Source organism: Lepisosteus platostomus, chromosome 23 (genome assembly GCF_059453375.1).
Source record: "Lepisosteus platostomus isolate fLepPlt1 chromosome 23, fLepPlt1.hap1, whole genome shotgun sequence".
Taxonomy (NCBI): Eukaryota; Metazoa; Chordata; class Actinopteri; order Semionotiformes; family Lepisosteidae; genus Lepisosteus; species Lepisosteus platostomus.
Window position 1 is genome coordinate 7215490 of NC_142633.1, and position 21882 is coordinate 7237371.

Genomic DNA, 21882 nt, shown 5'->3' on the forward strand with positions numbered 1-21882 from the left:
TAAAATACTGAATCCTCCACTTTACAGTTTCATGTTTCTGCTACCAAAGGGAAACAAGGTTTGGGTAAGTATAATAAAGTAAATTTAAAAAAAAAAATTGATGAGTCAATTTCAGGTCTTCTCAATCTTGCCATTCCTAAAGATCTGTTTTTTTTTTTCAATTTAAGAAAAAGTTGTTCATTGTAGCATTTTCATTTTTCAGACACAGTATGTTATTGCAAACATTTGTGGCAACATGGCCTGTACAGTAAATTCCAGGGCGAAAATAAAATGGACACAGCTGTCGAACTCTTTTCATTTAATGCATCCTCCTATAGTCTCAATACAAAGTCTCACCCAAGTCGCAAAAACAATTAGAAAAAAATTACATTTGTTTTCGGATAAGACTGTTAAAGCGAGGTCCTGACTCTCAGTGCTCATTAAAGATTCCCCGGCGTTTCTCGATAAGAGTAGGGGAGCTATCCCTGTGTGTGGGCCAAATTTCCCGCCTTGGCCTTTACCGTGGCCTTCAAATTGCCCCCCATGTATGATTGGCTTGCACTTGCCCTGCGATGGACTGGCGTCCTGTCCAGGGTGTACCCTGCCTTGCGCTCATTGCTGGCCGGGCAGGCTCTGGCTTCCTGCGACACCGTATGATATAAAGCGGTTTGGCAAATGACATGACATAAATTTCAATTTAAATGTGAATCAGATGTGGTAGTGATTTCAGCACGTCTTAATGAAATTAAGGCTGTTTATCGAGATTAGTATAGAATAGATGCGTTTTTTATAGAATACCTACTTTGTACTCTAAGACATATAGATTCCACTGCTGTGAATTTGTTAACCCACCAAAAAGAAAAACACAAATTGACTGCAGGGTGTTTCTCATCACGTCACAGAAAGAGTTCAGTAGTATTTCACTTTCGGGAGGACGCACATCATTTCAAAGAGGAGGTTAGCAGCAGTCAAAGCAGTATTACCTATGGGATGAAAAAAGCAAAGATTTATGGTTAGTCTGCTTGGAGATGATACCCGTGGCCAGAGCCTTCTGTCATTTTAAGCTTTGAAATCGGAGCAGAAGCTTCAATCATTCTTGTAGACATTTTTCTCTATTCCAGCACTCTTCCAATACAGAATGCAAGCTGGGAGCCACAGTTGGTGGACTGTGTAACTGCGTAAATCCTGATTATATCAAAGATGAATATATGCATCATCATCACTTTCAATAACTGCTCATCCAGTTCTGGGTCATGGTGGCCTGGACAACAGCATTGGCACCTGTATACTATTAGTAGTAGTAGTATTTAACTATTACCTTCAGTATGATGGGGTGGGAGAGCCATAATCATTAAAAAAACTGATTCACTGATCTATTTGACTTATTAAAAGAAGAGTAGTAGTAGAGTAGTTCATTGCCATATGTACACGTACATTGGACTTCTTAATCGCGCTGATCTCTCGGGACACACACAGTACAACAGTCCACACAATGTGGACGACAGGAACAATCAACATGTGGTGGAAAAACAAATAAATATGTAGTAGGGAGACCAAAAGGAAGAAAAAAAAGTTCATTGTCCACTATTCAGATCTTTGTGACTTCCTCTCGGCCGCGAGAGCCGTGCTGAGTGACGCCCCGTACCTGTGGTGTCGTAGGGAGGCGACACTTCCACCAGGTCGCAGCCCACCAGTCTCAGTCCTCTGCAGCCGCGGATTATCTCCAGGGCCTGCCGGCGACATCCACAAGGCCTGTGACTCCCCTCCTGCTGCCCGGGGGGGGCTGTCACACAAAAAAGCTAAACCCGGAAACCCGAAGAGCCGACCGCAGTCAACTGGATACAGCAGACCCTGAGAAACATGACCTCCCGCTCGCGTTGGAACGTTTCCAGAGGCCGGATGAAAATGGAACTGCAGTGCGATGGCTGCAGTCTACCCCTTTCACAAAGTCCTAGAAGCGTGTTCAATCGGCGAGGCGAGGTCATGTTGTTTTTGTCTCCCTAGCCAATAACCAACCGGGTGGAGAGTCCGAGAGCTGAGAGCAGAACGAAATCCAGGAGATCTGATACTGTAGCTCTCCAGGCTGCAAAGCTGCAGGCGCCGGAGGTAGTGGCTTTCACAGCTGAACTGAACCGCCCGTCTGCCTTTACAAGCACAGGAACAACGGCAATAATAATTGCTAAGATGCTACCTATTGAATTCAGAAAAATGCCCATGATACAAAAGCATACCGCTGATCGGGCAAGTGCGAGCGAGCAGAGGAAATCAGGACGACGGTGAGAAATAACAGAAGCGGCCTGCCTACCTGGATGGGGGTGAGCCCAGCAATCTCGGGGGTACCAGTCCCCGGGGCGAAGGCCGGATCTAGAGCATCAATGTCAAAGCTGAGGTAGACGGGCCCTCCTCCCACCTGCTGTCTGATGTCTGCCATGAGGGGCGTCAGGGACTTGGACCAGCACTCCTCAGCCGGTACCACCCGGAACCCCTGCTGGGTCACACGCAAACCAAGCGGCACGGGATTCAGGACTTGCCTGTGCCTGGAAACCCTCTATCTGCACCCTGGCGTGCAGGAAAACCGGGTAGCAACACCAGATTGTGAAATAGGAAATATTACATAATTTAGGCTACTAACGTATTGCATCTCGTCGCCTATTACACTCGGTTTCAACAAATCGGATGGCACACTAGTTAGTATTGTGGCCTTGCAGCGCTGGGGTTGTCTGGATGTAGTGGGATGTTTTCGAACCAGGTTTCATGTACTGTACAGGATGGTGAGCTCTGATGGGCTGAACCCCCTGCAAGCTTCTATCCCAGAGCCAAAAGAGTCCTAAACTCCACCTCTTAAATCTTGCCCCCTCTTACACCCTCTGTTTTGCACTGAACTCAGAATATTCCCGCTGCTGAATTTCACTGCCATCTAAAAATGGTTAAAATGAGAGCTGCTACCCTGTTCCTGTCTCCAAGAATTGTGATGTCATTTGTTATGTCCATCTGTCACGTGAGTAAAACACACAAGTAAGCATTTCATTGCACTCAAGTGGGACAGGATGAGTGCCATTGAGTCGGTGTCGACTCCTGGCAACCCTGTGGATAATTCCCCTGTCACTATCCATATAGTTTTCACGACAACATACAGAAGTAGATTGCCAGACCTTTCTTCCGCGCAGATAGTGCGAGTGTTGTTGCCGTTGTTACAGAAACGTGATCCTCAGCCGCCAACACCACCCTATACTGCTGCTGCCCAGTATGGGTTATTAGAGAACCTCGCGCCCGACGTGAGACACGAACCCACTACCCTGAGATTATGAGTCTCATGCTCTGCCAACAGAGCTCATCGGGGCTCACTGCACTCAAGTATATATGGCAATAAGTAGTTCAGGTGGTTAGCTGCGTTAGCATGTGTAGGCTGCAAAGGAACAAGTTAAGGTGAAAAAATTAGAAGATGAAAATGTTGAAAAAAAAGAAGAAAGAAAACACAACGTGTCTGCCATGGAGCCTTCTTCAGGTGTGAGGCTCCACAGCCGAAACGTTGAGTTTTCTTTCTTCTTTTTTTCAGCATGGAATAAACCTATTACCTGTTCCTATATGACAGTAAACTTGAACTTGCTCCTAATTTCTGTTACGGTCACACGTCAGGTCTCAACGGCCACCTGTTCTCGGTTCCACCTGTAAGCGTCCGCCGAGTAGGCCGAGCCCCGCAGTCCGATCTGAGCCACCCTGCCGCAGTCCAGCAGCCCCTCTTCCACGCAGCGCCGGAAGGGGGTCCCGTGGCCAATCTTCTCGCCCAGGACCACGTCGCTGGTGTCGGCGTGGGCGTCCACGTGGATCAGGCCCACTGGCCCGTGCCTGGCCGACACGGGAGCAGAACACGGCCCGTCACACCGCTGCGTCACTCACCTCTCCAGCCAGGCTGGTCATTTTATTGGACAACTTCAATTCCACCTTTTTTACATTCCAGGGCCACAAATCTTCCGGTTGAGCGTATCGGCTTTTTAGCGCTACTAGTCCCAAGATGCACAAAACCTGTAAATAATTCTGCCAGCAAAGAAGTACATAGAAAGCTACCACTCCAGTGCTAAAATCCGTTGCCTATCAAAACGTTAGGATATTTGCTTTGTGTTTGTAGTTTAAAGGAACTCAGATGAAGGAGTTCAAATATAGAATTTCATTAATTCACAACCCCAGTATCAGGACTGAACTGGTAAAGCCACTTCTCTCCAGTATCTGATGTCTTTGCACCGCAAATCTGATGGGTGTATGGACCATGCACCAGAATGACAATTTCACACTTTTCCTAAATGGAATCAAGGTAGAATTACCGAGCCTTTTTAATGAACCTGAAGTTGAACTTGTTCACCTGTATTTGCCATCTTTAAGTCTATATATTAGCAGTTTATTCTTGCTTTAACAAAAGTACATCCAAAACTAGCTTGGTGCTCTACCTTAAAAAGCCTTATTAGATGTTTTGTGTACTAGTATTTTCTGATATATAAGAAATGCAAACTCCGTGTTCAGTTACATACAGTTTCTGTCTTTACCAGTTAAAATATCGTGATAGCACTTGTAGCAGCGTTTGATTGAAAATGCATTTTCAGCAGAACTACGAGGAAATAGCACTTAAGAGGCCTTTACTTTTTTCAATTCATTGCATTCAATTATTTCCTTCTAAAAATGCAGTTAAACGTTTTTGGTTCTTTTTCAGTACTGAAAGGTATGCTCACTAAAGAGTGCAGCAACATAAACTTATATGCTAACAAGCACCAGGAATAAATTAGGTCAAATGCTGGTACAGCAGGTGCAATGCACCCATGGCAAGTATTGTTCGTCTTAGTGAGATAGGAAGTAGTTGTGATGTTTTATATTCCAGTGTAATTCTGTGCATTTTATTGTTCATACTTTCTAATGGAAGATTGAAAAGTAACAACTTTCGATGAACCACAGATGTGATTTAATTCATCCTGCATTCAGTGGCAAATGGCTCCTCGCCATGCATCGGCACTGAGTCACAGCATGTTAGTCTGAAATTCAAACTTACTTTTCAGCAACGGCTTGAAGGATTGGGTAGGATATGGTGTGATCGCCGCCTGAAAGAAGCAAACAAGGATCTTGTGTTGGTGGCTGAAGTATGTGCAAGAGGACAAAACTGGAAATCCGTTCCTAAGAAGGCATTTTCTGCAATAAGAAGGCCTGAGCAGGATGGAGTCAGGGGAACAGAAACCTCCTGTGGGACAGAATGGCTCAAACTTGCTTGATCTTAAGCAGGAATACAGACAGTGAAACCTCACTATCCTTCTGAGTTTTGGACATGTGTTGGCAGAAAAGGTACTGCAGGGATAAATGTTAAATACTGTAGGGTCAAGGGTCTCCTCTCATTGGTAACCTGTCTTTAGAAATTAGTTTCCATTGTATCATAGCCAGTAAAAGTTCTCCAAGCACATGACATATATTCATGTACATCATTCTAATGCACATTTTACTTTTACACGGGATGATGATGGTAATAGTAATACTTTTATTTTATATAGCATCTTTATAAGTGGCTTCTCAAAGTGCTTTACAGTAAGAAAGAAAAGCATACAGTGAGAGGCGACAGCGGTATTACACAATTACAACGAAGGACTGGAATGGAGTCAGAAAGCGAAAGGGCGCACAGAATCAGTTAAATAAAGGCCCTTCATAAGAAGTTTCTGAGTCCTGCTCAGTGTTCAGGGAAGGTGACCACTGATATTCTAAGTGATAAAATTCCAGAAATCTGTAGCACAGCAAGAGATGGACCTGTCACCCACAGAAGGTACTGTAGATAGGCTACATTCTATATACTGTACATGAAACAATGTTTTCTACAACCAATCTAAATTACTGTGCTATAAAATCTCCCTACGGGATTAATAAAGTCTTATCTATCTCTAAAATGTTGGGTAAAGAGCCTTTTAGTTAATAATTGCTGGGTACATTGAGCCACACTTTTTAGACTGCAGAAGCTTTTAAACCAAGTTAAAGATTTAACTTTTTGTTTAAGATTAGCTTGCTCAAACAGAAAAGGGGAGTAAAGGTTTTTATAGACTATCAGCCTATCAATGTGCTGAGGGATTAGTTGCTCTGTCATGTAATAGAATGCACTTACCACCCGACAGAGAACAACAGCCTTTGACATTTTTTTATCATAATAAATTCAGTCAAGAAGAACTGGTAGCCATTGTTTTTCTCCCCTCGGCTTCCTGGGCGTTTTTGTTGCTGGCACAACAACTCTTCGATTCTGGGTACGATTTGTGACTAGGAAATCAAACTGCACACCTTCTGTTTTGTGCGAGTGAAGCACTGTGCAACAACAAGACTGTACTGAGGCAGTAAACTGGACTGAAACGGAAGCCAGAGGCACTCTTAAGTCTGGCCAAAGCTCCCCCATGGAGGAGCAAGCAAGGGCCGGGCACAATCTCTCACCCAGCGTCAGCGGAACACAGCCTGCAGCCATGATCTCCCTGTAGGCCTCTCGAATCCTCTTGCAGGTGTCTTTCAGGTCGTACACGTTGACGTTGACATCGCCAATGTCTGCCACCATCAGCGACTCGTAGGGGGCTGCCCTTGTGCCCCCACAGTATTGCCTCAACAGGGCCGACTCCGCCCTGATCTGACGTGGTCCAAACCTGGGTGGAAGAGGGCACAGAAAGTTCTGGCGCAGGCTTTTCAATGAAATCGAGTCAGACCACGTGTTCTGTAGGAGTGCAGGTCAAGCCCGGCTGCTTGTGTGTTGCTGGTATAAAGGGTAGGCTGGGCCATTAGCTGACCGTGTCCTCGATTTCCTCACAGCTAGCCCAACTCTGCCAGGGCTTCCTCAGCCAGCCACCCAACAAGGAGTCCTGTGACGTGCTAGGTGCCAGTGAGCTTGCCAGTGAGCGGAGTTGAGGCACTCCAGCAAACTCCACTGGAGTCAGCTTGGCTCTGACGAGTGGGGCTGCAGCAGTAAGAGCAGTTCATTTGCGGTTCCAACTGGGTGGACGCCAGTACACCGTAGGGTACCTACAAACACACACCTATCTTTTCCCAGAAGCCAGTTAACCTACCAATATGTTTTTCAGCTGCGGCAGGAAACTGGAGGAACAAGGAGAACACACACACTCCACACAGACAGCAGCCCAGAGCTGGAACTGAACTCGGGGCCCCAGGGCTGCGAGGCAGCGATGCTGACCATTATACTACCGCCTCATGGTGACCAACGTTTTATATAACATTCAAACTAGTCTTACTAGAGCTTTGTCCAATCTTAACACATCACCCCTTCATTTAAATTCCACACTTTACTGAAAACAAAATGTAGATCAATCTATATAAATACAAAAGAGTGGTGATATTGTTATAACACAGTTACCTGTGGTACTCCACTAATTGTAACCCAATTGAACTGCTCAATCCAAGTACTTGCATTACTCTGGATGCCCGACTTTGCTAAAATATTTTTTTAAGATATACTGGATTATCTGAAGCCACTCTGAATCTACAAAGATTCTACAAAGAAATTTGTTGCAAAAGAATTACCCCCAAAATATTTGTGAGGATATAAGCAACAATTCACTCAAAGCAAAACATTATTCCTTTCCTCCACCCATTACAATTTAAAAACCTATCCTCTGTGAGAACTATGTTCAATTCACTTACTGTATCTTCACAGCTGACAAGTGTTTTTTAAATTGTTTTCCGAGAGCCTTGGATTAAACAAAGACGTCATTATTCTCTTTGCAATGCAACGGCTCCATAAGCACTGATACTGTACATACTGTATCGTGTCCATTAAAACCTCCTACCCTGCTGTATTTAAACTGTTATTGTTGGAAAACGAATATAAAGAAAGCTGGACAAGTTTGCGCTCAAGCAAAAGGCTCCAACTCGTCCGGCCCGCTTTCGTTCTTTGAAAAATAAAAACACCAATTAAAAAAAAGGTTTCTGAGTAGAGTATAATTATACTAAGCGTTAACTGATACAAAGTTATAACTCTCCTAATTTTGGCTAATGGTTGACACGCTCCGTTCTCCTCCTGTGCCCTATCCCAGAGTAGAGACGACACCGGAGTTTTGACGCGTGTGTCCGCTCCGACCGTCCTCACCTGGCTCCGGGACGATTCGAGGTGCCCGTATCGATAGGGACGCCAATGAAAGCGGCATCCAGCCCTTCTGCGGACTGCTGGAAAGGTAATTTACACATGGTGGCAATGCCGGACGGTCTGGCAACGAATTCCGCGCTCGGAGGAACATTGTAGCGACTCCCGGACAGCCTTCTGGACGGCACCTGGACAGCGCTCCGAGGAAGGGGCGCTTCGTCACAGCCCGGGGCTACATGTCTGCTGGCTGTCAAACCAGCAGAGAAGTCACGGGTTCCCAAAGCACAACTGCTGCGTGTGGAAAGTAATGTTCCGAAATTCTTCCTGGCGCTCGCACGGTTTAGAAGTTTAACAAACGAGAACATTTTGCAAGCTTGCAGGTGCGGGTCTGAAAGTTGTGGACCCCTCAAAATCGTGCTGCTGCACAATTGAAAATGAGTAGAACTTATACTATAAGGGCTCCCTTTGGCCAGTGAAGTCTTACCCATAGACTTATGGGAAATGTATTTCTCGATGTACACAGCAGAGGTTCTTGTTTTGCACTGTAGTATCTTAATCTTCCCTTCTGTTGTATCGTTAATTACTAACGCAACCTGGAACGTTTTAAACATACATGTGAACACCACTCATTGTCGTAGAAGAGTCTACAACAAACAGACCTTCTTAAATACAATTATTTCTAGATGCGTTTGTAGAAAATGTAAACGATCTAACGTTACAAACGATTGTAGAATAGTAAAATAGTCTTATCTCACAGACCACACCAAAGGAAATTAAAAAAAAAATGATTCTGTAACTATCAGTGGAGTTAGACCTTTGTATCAAGAAGCTGCTAGGAACCATATAAAGTTAGGCTGACATTATGGGCTCCTATTGTTTATAACTTTTCTAATTATAAAGCCTGCTTTTCCATAAATTCACAGCTGTCAAAATGTTAAATTGCTCAACTGAGGTCAGTGGTATATATTAGGCTTAAAATATTTCCACACAGGAAAAGTGGGTATATTTATTCATGTGAGCACACATCTCTATACAATTAAAAAAAAAATCACACTAATATATTTATATGTAGTATTCCTTTACAGTCAAAATGTTATCGTAGACATGCGTTTCTGTCATTGTCTATTAAAGTGTGAATGCCTCTTCTGTTACAATACAGTGTGAAATTTCATAAGAAGAATAGAAACCCCCATTATTAACCCACATTATAAACTTAAAAAGACATACTATTTTGAATACAATAACATTTTATTTCCTATAAAAGAAACAAAGATCTCCTCTCAACAATAAAAATAACCTATGAATGTTGGTGCACAGATCTTCCACTTTGTATTGACTACTGTAATACAGCTTTGATATTTTGAGCAGGTATTCCTATCATGTAAAGTGCACATTCACAATATGACAGATCATCTTTAATATAAGCTTATCTGAAACACAAAAAGTATGATTCTACAAAACTCCTCCCACTTGTAATTGCTAAGAATTGTCACCACAACTGTTTCCCCCAACAGTCTCAGCTTCTTACATGCATCCCAGTGTGGTCTGTAGTTTAGTTCATTGGAAAACTTTCTGACCACAAAGCAAAAACATCATATTCTTGAAACGTGCCACATTCCACCTTGCACATTGAACATGAGTCCTTAAAAGTAACTTACACATTGGGGAAGGCATATGCAACTGTATTAGGGCCTACACAAATAAACAGCAACTTCTTAAATTTATATCCTGATCTACCACAATTGAATAAAGATGCAAAACTGCATTGTATTTTGCCCCATGTCAAAATATTATTCTTTAAACAATCAAAAGCTGAGGAAACAAATCACTTTCAATTAATATTTGAAGCCAGAAATTGATACAAAATCTGACAAAATTAAAGGAATTAGGAATTAAACCATTTTGGTCTTAAACAGAGAGGACATCAGGGAGATCAGATACAAATATTCAAATTTCTTGAAGACGCCGATAAAGTCAACCCAACTGATATCTTTAAAATGAGCAGTGAAATATGAACCAAGCAGAAATTGTGTGAAGTATATTTAAAACCAAGAATAGGAGATAAACTTCTTTTAACAAAAGGCTGTAAGAGCATGGAGCAAGTTACCCCAACCATGTTACTGAAGTTGATATGCTGGCCTCTTTCAGGAAACCAGCTGGATGAAATCCTGGGATCAATTAGCTACTGATTACCAAAGGGATGGGCTGAATGGAAGCAGTCTGATCCACTTATTGTTTTAAGGTCATCTACTTATAATCTTAAATTGATCATAAAAGGTGCATAATATGGCAAGCCTATTTCAAATTCTCAGCTGGAAAACAATGTGTAGGCCTAACTCAATGATTGTGATGCTACAGTAATATTACATAAATTGCCTTTCCAGTTGATCAAGACAATTTGCTCAACAGCTTATACTGTGTGGAGCCATTTGGGTTTCCAACAGAATTTGGGGAGAATTAAAGCATAAGTCGCCCAGAATAAGAAAACTTGCTAAGCAAATATCAAATGACTAATTGGTTTTTTTTTTAGTGCAACTGATTTTATTTTCATCGTACTAAAAAGCAGTGTTAAGGATTCCAAGATTTTTAATCTAGATATTTTGTCAAAGTTTAGTGCAATAATTCAACAACCTAGATTGTATCAGATAGTAGGGCAGGTAAAGAGAGTACATTGAACACAATAGCTTTGTATTTTCCACAACAAAAAGAAAACAAGCTGTATTTAATGTAAGAACCTTTCATAAAGGTGTTCTTAATTCATAGTTAATTTTACAATATACCTAATTGTGCTAGTGGAAACATTATTGTTATGTGTTTCACTTGATCATCATCACCACAGTCTCAATCTAGTAAAAACCTAGTAGGTTTTTGTTACACCACTCTATACTACAGAACACCAAAACTATTTTTGATAGTTCAGTCTTTTAAATTAAAGTCACAGCAGATCAAGTCATCAGCAAGCCATTAGTAACTAAATAGCTTTTTAAAATCTGCCCCACTGGCACATAGATGTTGATAGTGCTTTACGTTCTCGTCATCCTGCCAATGTGGCACAAGGATAGAAACTCTGAATAAACTCTTAATAATGTTTGTGCTGATCACAAAAATCAAAGCAACAGCTATAGCACTATTGATTAAAAATATATATATAATTAATCTGAGAGGATACGGGATTTGGAGTCTTCAATTAAAGCGAGCAGGAACCCCAGTGCCATTCTTAGCTCCTCCAGGTCAATGTTGGCCAGGAAGCACCTCTGTAATCCTACTTCAACTCTGTCCCCACCGCAGTATTGACCCTTCAGGAGCGCGACAGCCGACTGATAGAGAAGCCAGTCGGCCATCTCCTTCTTGCAGACCCTGTTCAGATGCAGCCGTCTCCCACCCCAGTGGCAGAGGTGCAGCAGGTTGGCTGCCACGCGAGCGCTCGGGCGCTGAAGGGGAGAGGAAACAGCTGTTACTTAAGCACAGCTCTGGAGTTTCAGTGGAAGAGAAAATCAAGGAAAGCTTGAACTTGAATTTTATTGCCATATGTAACCAGTACATGTACTGGTACAATGGATTTCTTACTAACAGAAAGTCTCTCAATTGTTAAAATAAGTGTAAAAACACAAAGTGCATCAAGACAATATACAAACAGCAGACAATGTAAACAATACAGAGGTGTAAACAATGACTGGAGATGTGCAATAAATAAGAAATCATAATGAGGTAGATGGTGTAGGTGTGGTCCGAGGGGCATGGCTAAATGTGTTCGCCAATCGCACTGCTTGAGGATAGAAGCTATTGAAGAATCTAGTTGTAAGTGTCCAAGCTTGCACCAGAGCAAAAAAAAAACAACATATTTTCAAATATTCCTGCAAGTTTTTATGTGCACAGAGTATTGCTCTCTTTCTATTTTTGAATCTGAGGACTGGAGGAATCATTGAATCCCAAACCTTGATTCTCTTTTTGTGGACACAGCTTGACCACTTACTGAGCAGTACAGTACTGATCCCAAGTGAGAAGGTATTTTCGTGGTGTCACTAGATGTCTCCTTAGGAGAGATTATTTTGGCACCGGGTTAATTTTAATGTCGGATTCACAAATCCTTCTAATGTGGTCTTAAGTAGAAAAGTAAAATAACTAATATTGACTTTTTAAATGGACTCCTACTTTTAATCCTCTGAAAATTATGAGCTTGACACTCATGCCGTGACCACATCGGGACAACCCGATTGCTTAATTATTTGGTTGTCATACATTTTTCTGAATTAAAAGTCAGTTTGAGTTGGCTTTAACTTTAAGGATTCTACCTTAAATAAAAAAATAAGTGCACAAAAAGTAGCAGTAAGGTAGTAATAAAATTATCTGTATTTTATTACTGCCTTACTGCTACTTCTTGTATGCTTATTTTTGTATCGATGAGAATTTCAATCTTAAATTATGATCGACGAACTTCAATGTGAAATCCCAGTAACATGGTGCTTCCTGATGGATCAGAGATTGAAGGACTGGGGCCACCCACCTTTCTGGGGTTCCTGCGCAGCAGCAACCCCACCACCAGATGCACCTCAGCAGGAATACTGCTGGGCAGGGGAGGCAGCTGCTGCTCCTGGTAGGTCCTGCTCTCCAGCCCCTCTGCTCCAGGCATGTAGAATGGATTACGCTGCCCACAGATCTCATAGGCGATGGCACCTACAGCCCACGCGTCCGCCTTGCTGTAGTCAATGACCACACCAGGGCCAGGAACAGCTGTTGCAACCTAAACATTCCAATCAAGAGAAGGAGAACTTTGACATTTCATATCAGTAAGAGTTCAGAATAAGACCCAGCTCATTTCATATAAAGCACAATGATAATCTGTAGGTCACACTCTATATATCTACTCACAAAATAACCATCTTATGTTTCAAACTGGGTAGTGGTAATTCAAAAAGAAATGAAGACAAAACTTTCACTTCTTTGTTCTGAAATGTTTTCTTTCTTGTGCTCATTTAAGCTCAAATATGTTTGTAAAATAATTTTGAAACATAAGAAATATGAATTTGTCCTCTGTTTCAGTTTGAGATAATATTCTTCTATTTCTTCTATATTCTTCAAATATTTTTCTTCTGTTTTGTAGCACAGAAACTGTGAAATTTACTGCCAGCTCAAACCAGGAATAGAGTTTTACTGGCTATTGTATAAATGATTGTCACTAATGTTTCACATCTTGTTATGGGAGCGCTAATATTTTTGTCAACTGTGGGCTAGAAGGCATACATAAAGACATTTCATTTTTTCATTGCACTTAACAATATTAAAAAAATAATAATTTCTAGATTAACAGAATTTTAAAACTTCTAGAAAAAGAAGTTGCCACTTTATATTACTAATGCAATGACATGAAATATATGAAAAAAATCAGAAGACCTGCATTTATTTACAGCACACTCTCATTATTTAATCCAACTAATCCAGCTACATCACCTGACAGCTAGCAAGGAAAATTTTAAGCAGGCCTCCTGATACAAGTGAGAAACAATAGGACAGGGGAAAAAGGTAACTGCTCCTCAATACACTTTGTTAAGAAGCTTACTTCTGGTGCCATGAGGCTGGCGTTTCCCCCTCTGTCCACACACAGGCTATTAAAAGGCAGCTGTAAGCCACAGGTCTCATCTGCCAGGCAGCACCCAAAGTCTGCAATCACCAGGCGGGGACAGCCACCTAAACAATGCACCAAATAAAACTGAATTAAAATAACAATTAATACAAATCGGGATCAGGAAGCATTTACATTTTGGTATCTTTGCCTACAGAAATGAATTCTAAAAACCATAAAATTCACCATTATGGCAGATGTATACAGGTCTGTGTACTTAAAAATTAATGATCGTTTAAATAAAAAACTGACAGTCTAGTATAGAATACAGGTAAACCTTAAAACTTTAACAACCTATTCTAGGGTGAAGGTAGAACTACTATTAAATAGCAGTTGGAAGCATTCAAGACTGCTATTACATTCAAGTTCACACTGGCTGCAGAACATTTCTTCACAATTATTTTAATATATTGATCAAATGAGCTACACATTTTTTAGGGTCGTCAGCTCATCACATTCAAATATAGAACTAGCAGTGACTTTTGAATCTTATTTCCACCACTGATAATTAAAAAAACATAAAATCACTGTTTGGATAACAAAATGATTCTGCCAGCTAACCAGGGAACTTTAAATGAGGGGTTGTTCCACCATTGTATCCAAACTATTTCTAACCTGAATCGAACTCCAGGAGGATGTTGTCAGTTTTGAGGTCGCGATGGGCAATGCCTTGTCTGTTCAGATGATCCACTCCTTCAAGCAGCTGAAGAATCATGAGTGATCCTTCTCTATTCCCAGGGACTGACACCTCCAAAAACTGGCGCAAAGTGCAAGGGTAACTGAACAGACACAAAGCAAAATATTGTTGATGATCTATTTCAGCATAAAAATGCACAAAGGAGCCTTAAATGTAGCTCCTAATATAAGTATTTTAATGCACTGCATCGGATTTAAAGTCAAAACATTCCCTCACTTCTTCATCACTAGGAACAGGGTCCGATTGTGCCCCATTCCAGCTGGGTTCAGCCTGGTGGGCAGCACAGCGGGGTACTCCTCTTGGGCGCCAGGCAGCAGGGGCACCTCTGCTGTGAAGGCTCGGTAAACCCGGATCACATTGGGGTGAGGTGCCATCCTCTTTGTCACAGAGCCGAACCGCCTGTGCATGGTTTGAAACAATAATGATTGAACAGAAATGGGGTCAAAATACAAAGGAAAGCACAAAAATACAGCACGGTTTTCCCCTCTAGAGAACCACCTCTGGAAAATGACAATGTTGCCTATTTCTCTTTGCTTTGAAATTTTGAACAGTCCTAGGGTTTTCTGTTTTAGTTTCACTTATTAATTCATTCATCTAACTAAACAAATCTGGGGATGTTGAACTGGAGCTTACTTACATTCATCACATTAATCAAGCTTTATTTTTCCATTGATGGCGATTGTTCTCCAACTTCTAATCTTGGTTGTTAGTTGAATAATTATATGAAACAATTGTATGTGTATGAATTACATGAAACAGTATATTTGAATGAATGTTAGGCACCATTTTTGTCTTCTTTTGAAATTGCAGACATCTCTTAGAATTACAGAAACTATGGAATTACAGACAAAGTCATAGCCTCCAGCTCACCCATTCAAAACAACAGCTGCCTTCTCTCCTCTCATAGCCAGAGGGCTAGCAGGAACCAGCTCCTGACACATGGAGTTAAGGATGGATTCACTGGAAGACCCTGCCTGCAACAGACAGCACATATCACTTCAACAAGCATTTCTGTACTATATAAACCTGCCCTTTTACATCCTTAAATATGGAGTCTGCAACCTAGGTCATGTAGGGTCATAGTTCCACAGAATCTTGTTATGTAGCTACTGATGAGCACAGCTGTAGAAAGCATGGTAACCTGAGGTCAATGAAGTCAGACCAGATGAAGGAATGAAGACCAGACGACACTGTGGCTGTCCAGGATCTGGTTTGGAAACCCCTGTTTTAAATCAATGTATGTTCCAGATAGAACTTGGCAACGCAACATATAATTTATAGCATGTCTCTAAAGTGGATTTTGTATAATGTTGGAGTGCTGATCTTTTTTCAATACAAGCTTGAACTGTTTGCAGACCACTTTCGTGTAGTTTTTATATTTCTTTATTGTTCTGATGTTCATTTCTTCATTCTTCTTGCAGTGTTTCACCCTTTGTGTGTCCGTTCTTGCTTAGCTTAGTTCAACCTCACTTCACAATAGTAACTGACATAATTTGTTATGGTTATCGTTTATAAATGTGTGCACTAAAATGCTTTTGTAGATAGGAGGACTACAAGCTGCCAGTACTATATACTGGACAAGAGAAACAGTCCCAGTGTTAATTTTCAGGTTGTTTATTAACTTTTGAATAAAACCAGAGCTGTACCTAAATGAAGCCCAATATATTGCACTGAGGCTTCACTGGTTAACAAAGGAATGAACTTACACACTGCTGGTGCAACCAAATAAATTCAGATTCACTACTAATGTATTTAATCACAAAACACGTTTTGGCTGAATAATATTTAATGTGTTTAACAATAAACTTCTACTCTAAAAACACACTGGAAAATAGATCTGAAAATACAACCAGGGAAATAAAAATCAATATACAGCATTACAGATCACCATGTTGTTAAAACAGTGCTTACAATTGATTTTTTTCTCATTTTAAACAGTTGTGATGAGTTTGTTTAAATGCATGTTAGGTATGTGCCCAGTGTAAATATATTTAAGACATTCAGTTACATTCAGTTCACTAAAGCAGTTTTGGTCTTTCCTTAAATGTGCAGTCTGCCACTGGAAGTGGCTGGACTGGAGAAATGCCAGTTATCCCAATTAGACCAGGGTTCGGAGGAAAGGTTTTCTTTATGAGATCAGAGATTAGTCTCATTGTCTACTATATGCCAGATTGATTCAATTGCTATGTTTGAAAATTGTCAAAACGTGAACATCCCCTTATCTTCTAACCACTTTATCCAGTAAGGGGTGGTGGGCAAGTTGGAGCCTATCCCAGTAAGCAACAGGCGCAAGGCAGGGCACACAGACAGAAACACACACACCAGGACTAATTTTTCCAGAAGCCAATTAACCTGTCAGCATGTCTTTTGACTGTGGGTGGAAACCAGAGAACCCCTTGAAAACCCATGCCAACATGGGGAAAACATAAAAAACTCCACACAGACAGCAACCCCAGATTCGGAACCGAACCCAGAGCCCCTGCGCCACGAGGCAGCAATGCTGACCACTGCGCCACAGTGCTGCCCCAAAATGTGAACGACGAGAAGCAAAGATTCGAACATGACAAACACGTGGAGGTGTATAGGACTACGTTACTTAGAAACTTGCTATTTGTTGTTTACCAAAGCAAATGTTTACACCACAGGTGGGACTCTCAGTAGGCACATTCAAAATGTGCAACTTCATTTTCACGGCTTTTACCGGTTTCTGCACAACTTGATACACAACCTGATGTGTCACGGATGTCGGAAAGGACAAACTGTGGAATGACAGGAGAGTGAAATAGACCCTGTGCATAGCGGCGAGATGGGGGTTAGCCCCACCTCAGCTGTTCAGCTCAGCTGTTCAGGAAATGCCGTAGAGAGACCTATGCCCTCAGGTAGCAGCGTGGGGCGACCTGGTGCTAGGCGGGTCTGAGGACATCCGAATGTCAATGCTGAGCAAAGGTAAATGAAAGACCCAGAAATATATAGCCCCAGAGAGAGAGAGAGACAGCAAAGCACCGGAAACAACAGACAGGACAAAGTAGGAGCGCCCTCTGGCTACAGAGGGTGTGACATGATGTCTATATAGCTATGTTTTTATTCCACCTACCCCGATATTCCACATCATCTTCACTGCCAGGGGGTACTCAGCTGTGGCACGGCACTGGAGAGACAGCGAGTCTTCCTGCCTCACTTCTCCGGATGGATCCGGCACCACCAGGGAGCACTGCCCAGCCCGTCTCGGAACAGCGAAAGGAGTTGTAGCCTCATACACAGCAGCATTGCAGCCCTTCCCAACCTGCCTCCCAAACACGTAGTCTTCCAGCCTGTAGCCCGAGGAGAAGGACTTGAGTGGGCTTTGCAGTGCCGTCTTCTTCTGGGCAAACAAGGCCTTGGGAATTTTAAAAAAAAATACATCGTTCACTATTAATAAACCTTAACTGCCATTTCTTTTCAAATACACAGAATCTGTTCACTGCACATATAAAAGACAATGTACAAAAATCACCACTACATTAGGTTTTCACACTCAAGACGGACTTGTGCTGGGGAAATTGTCATCTTGACTAACACCTCTGAAATTCTTAACTAAATTCTATAGGGAACATCAAGTGAAGCTTGTAAAATTTCAACAAAAATAGGTGACTATATAACCATAACTTACAGCACATAGCACTGAACCAGATATTAAAGTTTGCATTAAGAATTAAAGAAATTAAAATATACCATTGCTATATATTGCTATACTGTACATTGGAATGGCATACACTCATCCTGCCAACTATAAGGTATATATATGCTTGCTCACTACATGAAGAGCCGCTCTACGTACAGTAGCACATTATGTAGTCAACAGTTCTGTGGTGGAATGATAAGCACTCTGGACTCTGAATCCAGTGATACAAATTCAAATCTCGGTGGAACCCGAGCCGCAGATTCATGCCAGCAGCCATTTCACCCTACAACTCACAGCTGGCAAACCCACTGAAGCTCAGCAGGTGTGAGCCTGGCCAGTACCTGGATGGGAGACCTCCCGGGAAAAACTACAGTTGCTGCTGGAAGACGTGTTAGTGGGGCCAGCAGGGGGAGCTCAACCTGCAGTTTGTGTGGATCCTATTACCCCGGTATAGTGACGGGGACACTATACTGTAAAAAGGCGCCGTCCTTCGGATGAGACGTTAAACCGAGGTCCTGACTCTCTGTAGTCATTAAAAATCCCAGGGCCTTTACCAATCATGACCTCCTAATAATCCCCATCTCTGAACTGGCTTCATCACTCAGTTCTCCTCCACTCTGAGAGCTGGTGTGTTGGGGGGTGTACTGGCACACCCTGGCTGCTGTCACATCACCACATGGTGGTGTAGGGGAGTCCCCATTACCTGTAAAGCGCTTTGAGTGGAGTGTCCAGAAAAAACACTATACAAGTGTAAGGAATTATTTTTTATTATTATTCAGCACAAAACAAGTGATTTACAGACAATGAAATCCAAACTGGAGAACCCAATTAAAACTGAGAACAGGAGGCACTTCTGTACCTAAAGAATGGTGGGAGCATGTAACAAACCACACACCATGCTGTTAAGCCAACATGCTGGCCTCTTTAAAGCCAGGATCTGGGTGAGATACCTGTATCCCCTAGGTCCTCACTAGCACTTGTAGCTGTTCCTGCAGCCTTTTAGTACCACTCCTCATAATATTTTTTCTCGCTGTTAGTTCTTCCAGATTTTAGTTCTTCTGGATACAGGCTAATTTGCACAAATGTGTCTACTGAGTAAATATCGAGTGGCCCTCCCAGTCAAACCAGTGTAGTGCAACTTGACACCTTCACACCTGTCACCTGTCAACCGATCAGCGACGTGAAGATTAAACAGCAGACCAAGCAAAGCAACGATGGTCCAGCTTAAATGTGGGTTTCGGTTTAAAGGGCAGCTTTAAAATCTCGTGTCTTAAAAGCTTCCTGGAGGTTCTTGGCCGTCACCATATTAGAATACGAGTCCCTATTTGACAATAATGATTAGTACTTAATGCGGTGCAGCTTAAACTTAGCTTTGCACAAGCTTTTGTCATCTTACGCAGCCCATATAAACTTGTTTCTCCAACCCGGGCTGTACCTGAATTTCTCGGCATGTCGCCGTGTCCCTTCTGTCCTCCTCCAGCTGCTGCTCGATGAGCCCGAGGCCCAGCCCGAAAGCCAGAAACACCGCTCTGGTCCTGGGGGATCCGGCGCCTCCTGGAAGCCGGCCGAGTCTCCGGCGCTGCAGCTGGGCAGCAAGGCCGCTCAGCGACACTCGGAAATAGCGGTAACGAGCAGGCAGGAAAGTCTGAGGCTGGACGGTACGGACCGGCGGGCCCAGACGGACACCGCCGCTTCTGAACCTCGCAGCGACCCGGGCAGCCGGTTTCAGGAGACCCTGCTGAAACACCGACCGGCCCAGCTCCAGCCCACGAGCAATGACGAGCTTCACCGACATGGTCGGCTGTTAAAGCCCCCTTCTTGCCTAAAACGTGTGACCACCTTTCTCCCTCACACCCCCTCCAAACGTCCCAGCACAACCGTGATAAACAAGGGGGTCACGTGATGTAAACATGCCAGCAGACATGCGGAAGTCGTCACAGACCGGATGTGCGAGAAACTCAACCGGAAAAACGTTATCAGGTCGCGCAGCCCCCTACTTAATGCCTCCTCTGTGTACAGTATATCCTGCAAAAGCGGTCTGAGAACAAGGTTCGCATTCAAAATTGTTTATAGTGTTTACCAATTAAACGGACATTTTTTCAATTCATATAACGAGTTAGAGTTATGCGTGTTCTGTGATAATGGGAAAGAAACGCTGACACATTTGTTACGTATATATATAGTGTTCTGGATAGAATTGGAAAAAAAACCTTTAATTTTATCTTCAGTATGAAAGTTATACTTTAGCAGTTTCATGTTATATGTTGCAATATTTTTCCCGTAAAATGGAAAATGAATTTGTATTAATGGATTGAATCTTTTATTAATAATGGGTCGTCTAGCTCCGGACCGGGAGGTCCTGGGTTCAGTCCCAGGTGGGGGCAAGTGATGTAGCTTTTTTCATAATTCCACTCAGCTCCCAGGTCCACTCCAGGTCCACTCCGCCTGCTTTCCAAATGAGTACTGGAGGTAATAGGCCAGCCAGAGCGTGATGCTGACATCACCTCCACCTCCAGTGTCAGATGGTTGAGAAAAATGATGGCCCTTGCCCACCCCCCCTTCCCCATGGGTCTTGATGGCCTGAAAAGGGGACCTAACCTACCTTTTAATAATGAGTGGATATCACATCCACAAAACTCAGCAGTCCTATCCTGCAACTCACAACTGGCAACCCACTGAAGCTCAGCAGGTGTAAGCCTGGTCAGTACCTGGATGGGAGACCTCCTGGGAAAGCTGAGGTGTTAGTGGGACTAGCAGGGGGTGCTTACCCTGAGGTCTATGTGGGTTCTAATGCCCTCAGTATAGGTCCTGACTCTCTGTGGTCATTAAAATTCCCAGGGTGTTTCTCGAAAAGAGTAGGGGTGTACTCGTCCTGGCCAAATTTCCCATTGGCCCTTACCAATTATGGACTCCTAATAATCCCCATCTCTGAATTGGCTTCATCACTCTGCTCTCCTCCCCACTGAGAGCTGGTGTGTGGTGAGCGTTCTGGCGCACTATGGCTGCCGTCGCATCATCCAGGTGGGGCTGCACACTGGTGGTGGTGGAGGGGAGTCCCCATTACCTGTAAAACAATTTGAGTGGAGTATCCAGAAAAGCGCTACATAAGTGTAAGCAATTATTATTATTATTATTATTATTATTTCTCGCCAGATTCAAATCTTTCCGCTTCCTTGGTTTTGTGAACACGAATTCTGTGCCATCCATCAGATGATCTGTCGCTTGCATTGGTGCACAGCACACATGTCCCTAAAATATCAATCTTTAACTGTTTGATGACCACTTCAAAACGAAGGCGGCATGAGATTTGCTTTAGTAATCAAAATGAAAGAGCTTCTTCGTGTACTTATGTTCTATAAAGGGGCGCTGGTTATCATCGCTGTCTCGCAGCGCGGAGCTTGTATTTTCTCCCCGCGTTCGTGGGAGTTTCCTTCGGGAGCTGCCGGTTCTTCCCACAGTCCACACACATGCTTGTAGGTTAATCGGCGTGTGTGTGCGTGTCCTGTCGGGACAGGCTCTATCTCCCCCGTGACCCTGAACCGCAAGAAGCGGCGCCGTGGAGCTGGGGTGGGTGTTTTAGATACAGTATGAGCTGGTAAATCCAAATCAATTGTAGAAAATTGGTAAATATTCGAGGCCTTTCCGTTATAGCAGTGTACTCGGAAAGAGCGTAGCATAGCGTACCGCCCTCGCCGCTGCCGCCTCAGGTCTGCCCACCCACCATCGGGGACTCGAACCCAGGCCTCCGGTGTCGCTCAACCGGGACCCAGCCAGTTGAGCTAAAGGGAAATCTCCCGTCAACCCGACGGCTTAGGTCCCTGCTATCCACAGGG

At 43.0% G+C, this 21882-nt stretch overlaps 2 protein-coding genes across 3 annotated transcripts; both read right to left on the reverse strand.

The window, feature by feature from the left end:
- Positions 1-283: 283 nt before the first annotated feature.
- Positions 284-8819, reverse strand: agmat (agmatinase (putative)). 2 transcript variants are annotated; one of them, XM_088616847.1, is made up of 7 exons: positions 8078-8819; positions 6421-6623; positions 5015-5063; positions 3630-3825; positions 2285-2467; positions 1625-1709; positions 284-962 (listed from the first exon to the last, which is right to left on the reverse strand). In XM_088616847.1, the coding sequence occupies exons 1-7, from the start codon at positions 8680-8682 to the stop codon at positions 889-891; spliced, it is 1395 nt and encodes a 464-aa protein (XP_088472973.1). In that variant the 5' UTR covers positions 8683-8819; the 3' UTR covers positions 284-888. The 2 variants fall into 2 exon arrangements, with proteins under 2 accessions (XP_088472973.1, XP_088472974.1); XM_088616848.1 differs by having other exon boundaries at positions 2285-2464; positions 8078-8814.
- Positions 8820-9300: 481 nt separating this feature from the next.
- pink1 (PTEN induced kinase 1) lies at positions 9301-19965 on the reverse strand. Its single transcript, XM_088616846.1, has 8 exons — positions 19485-19965; positions 17483-17764; positions 15259-15362; positions 14605-14787; positions 14307-14470; positions 13629-13756; positions 12576-12812; positions 9301-11502 (listed from the first exon to the last, which is right to left on the reverse strand). The coding sequence occupies exons 1-8, from the start codon at positions 19842-19844 to the stop codon at positions 11224-11226; spliced, it is 1737 nt and encodes a 578-aa protein (XP_088472972.1). The 5' UTR covers positions 19845-19965; the 3' UTR covers positions 9301-11223.
- Positions 19966-21882: the final 1917 nt, after the last annotated feature.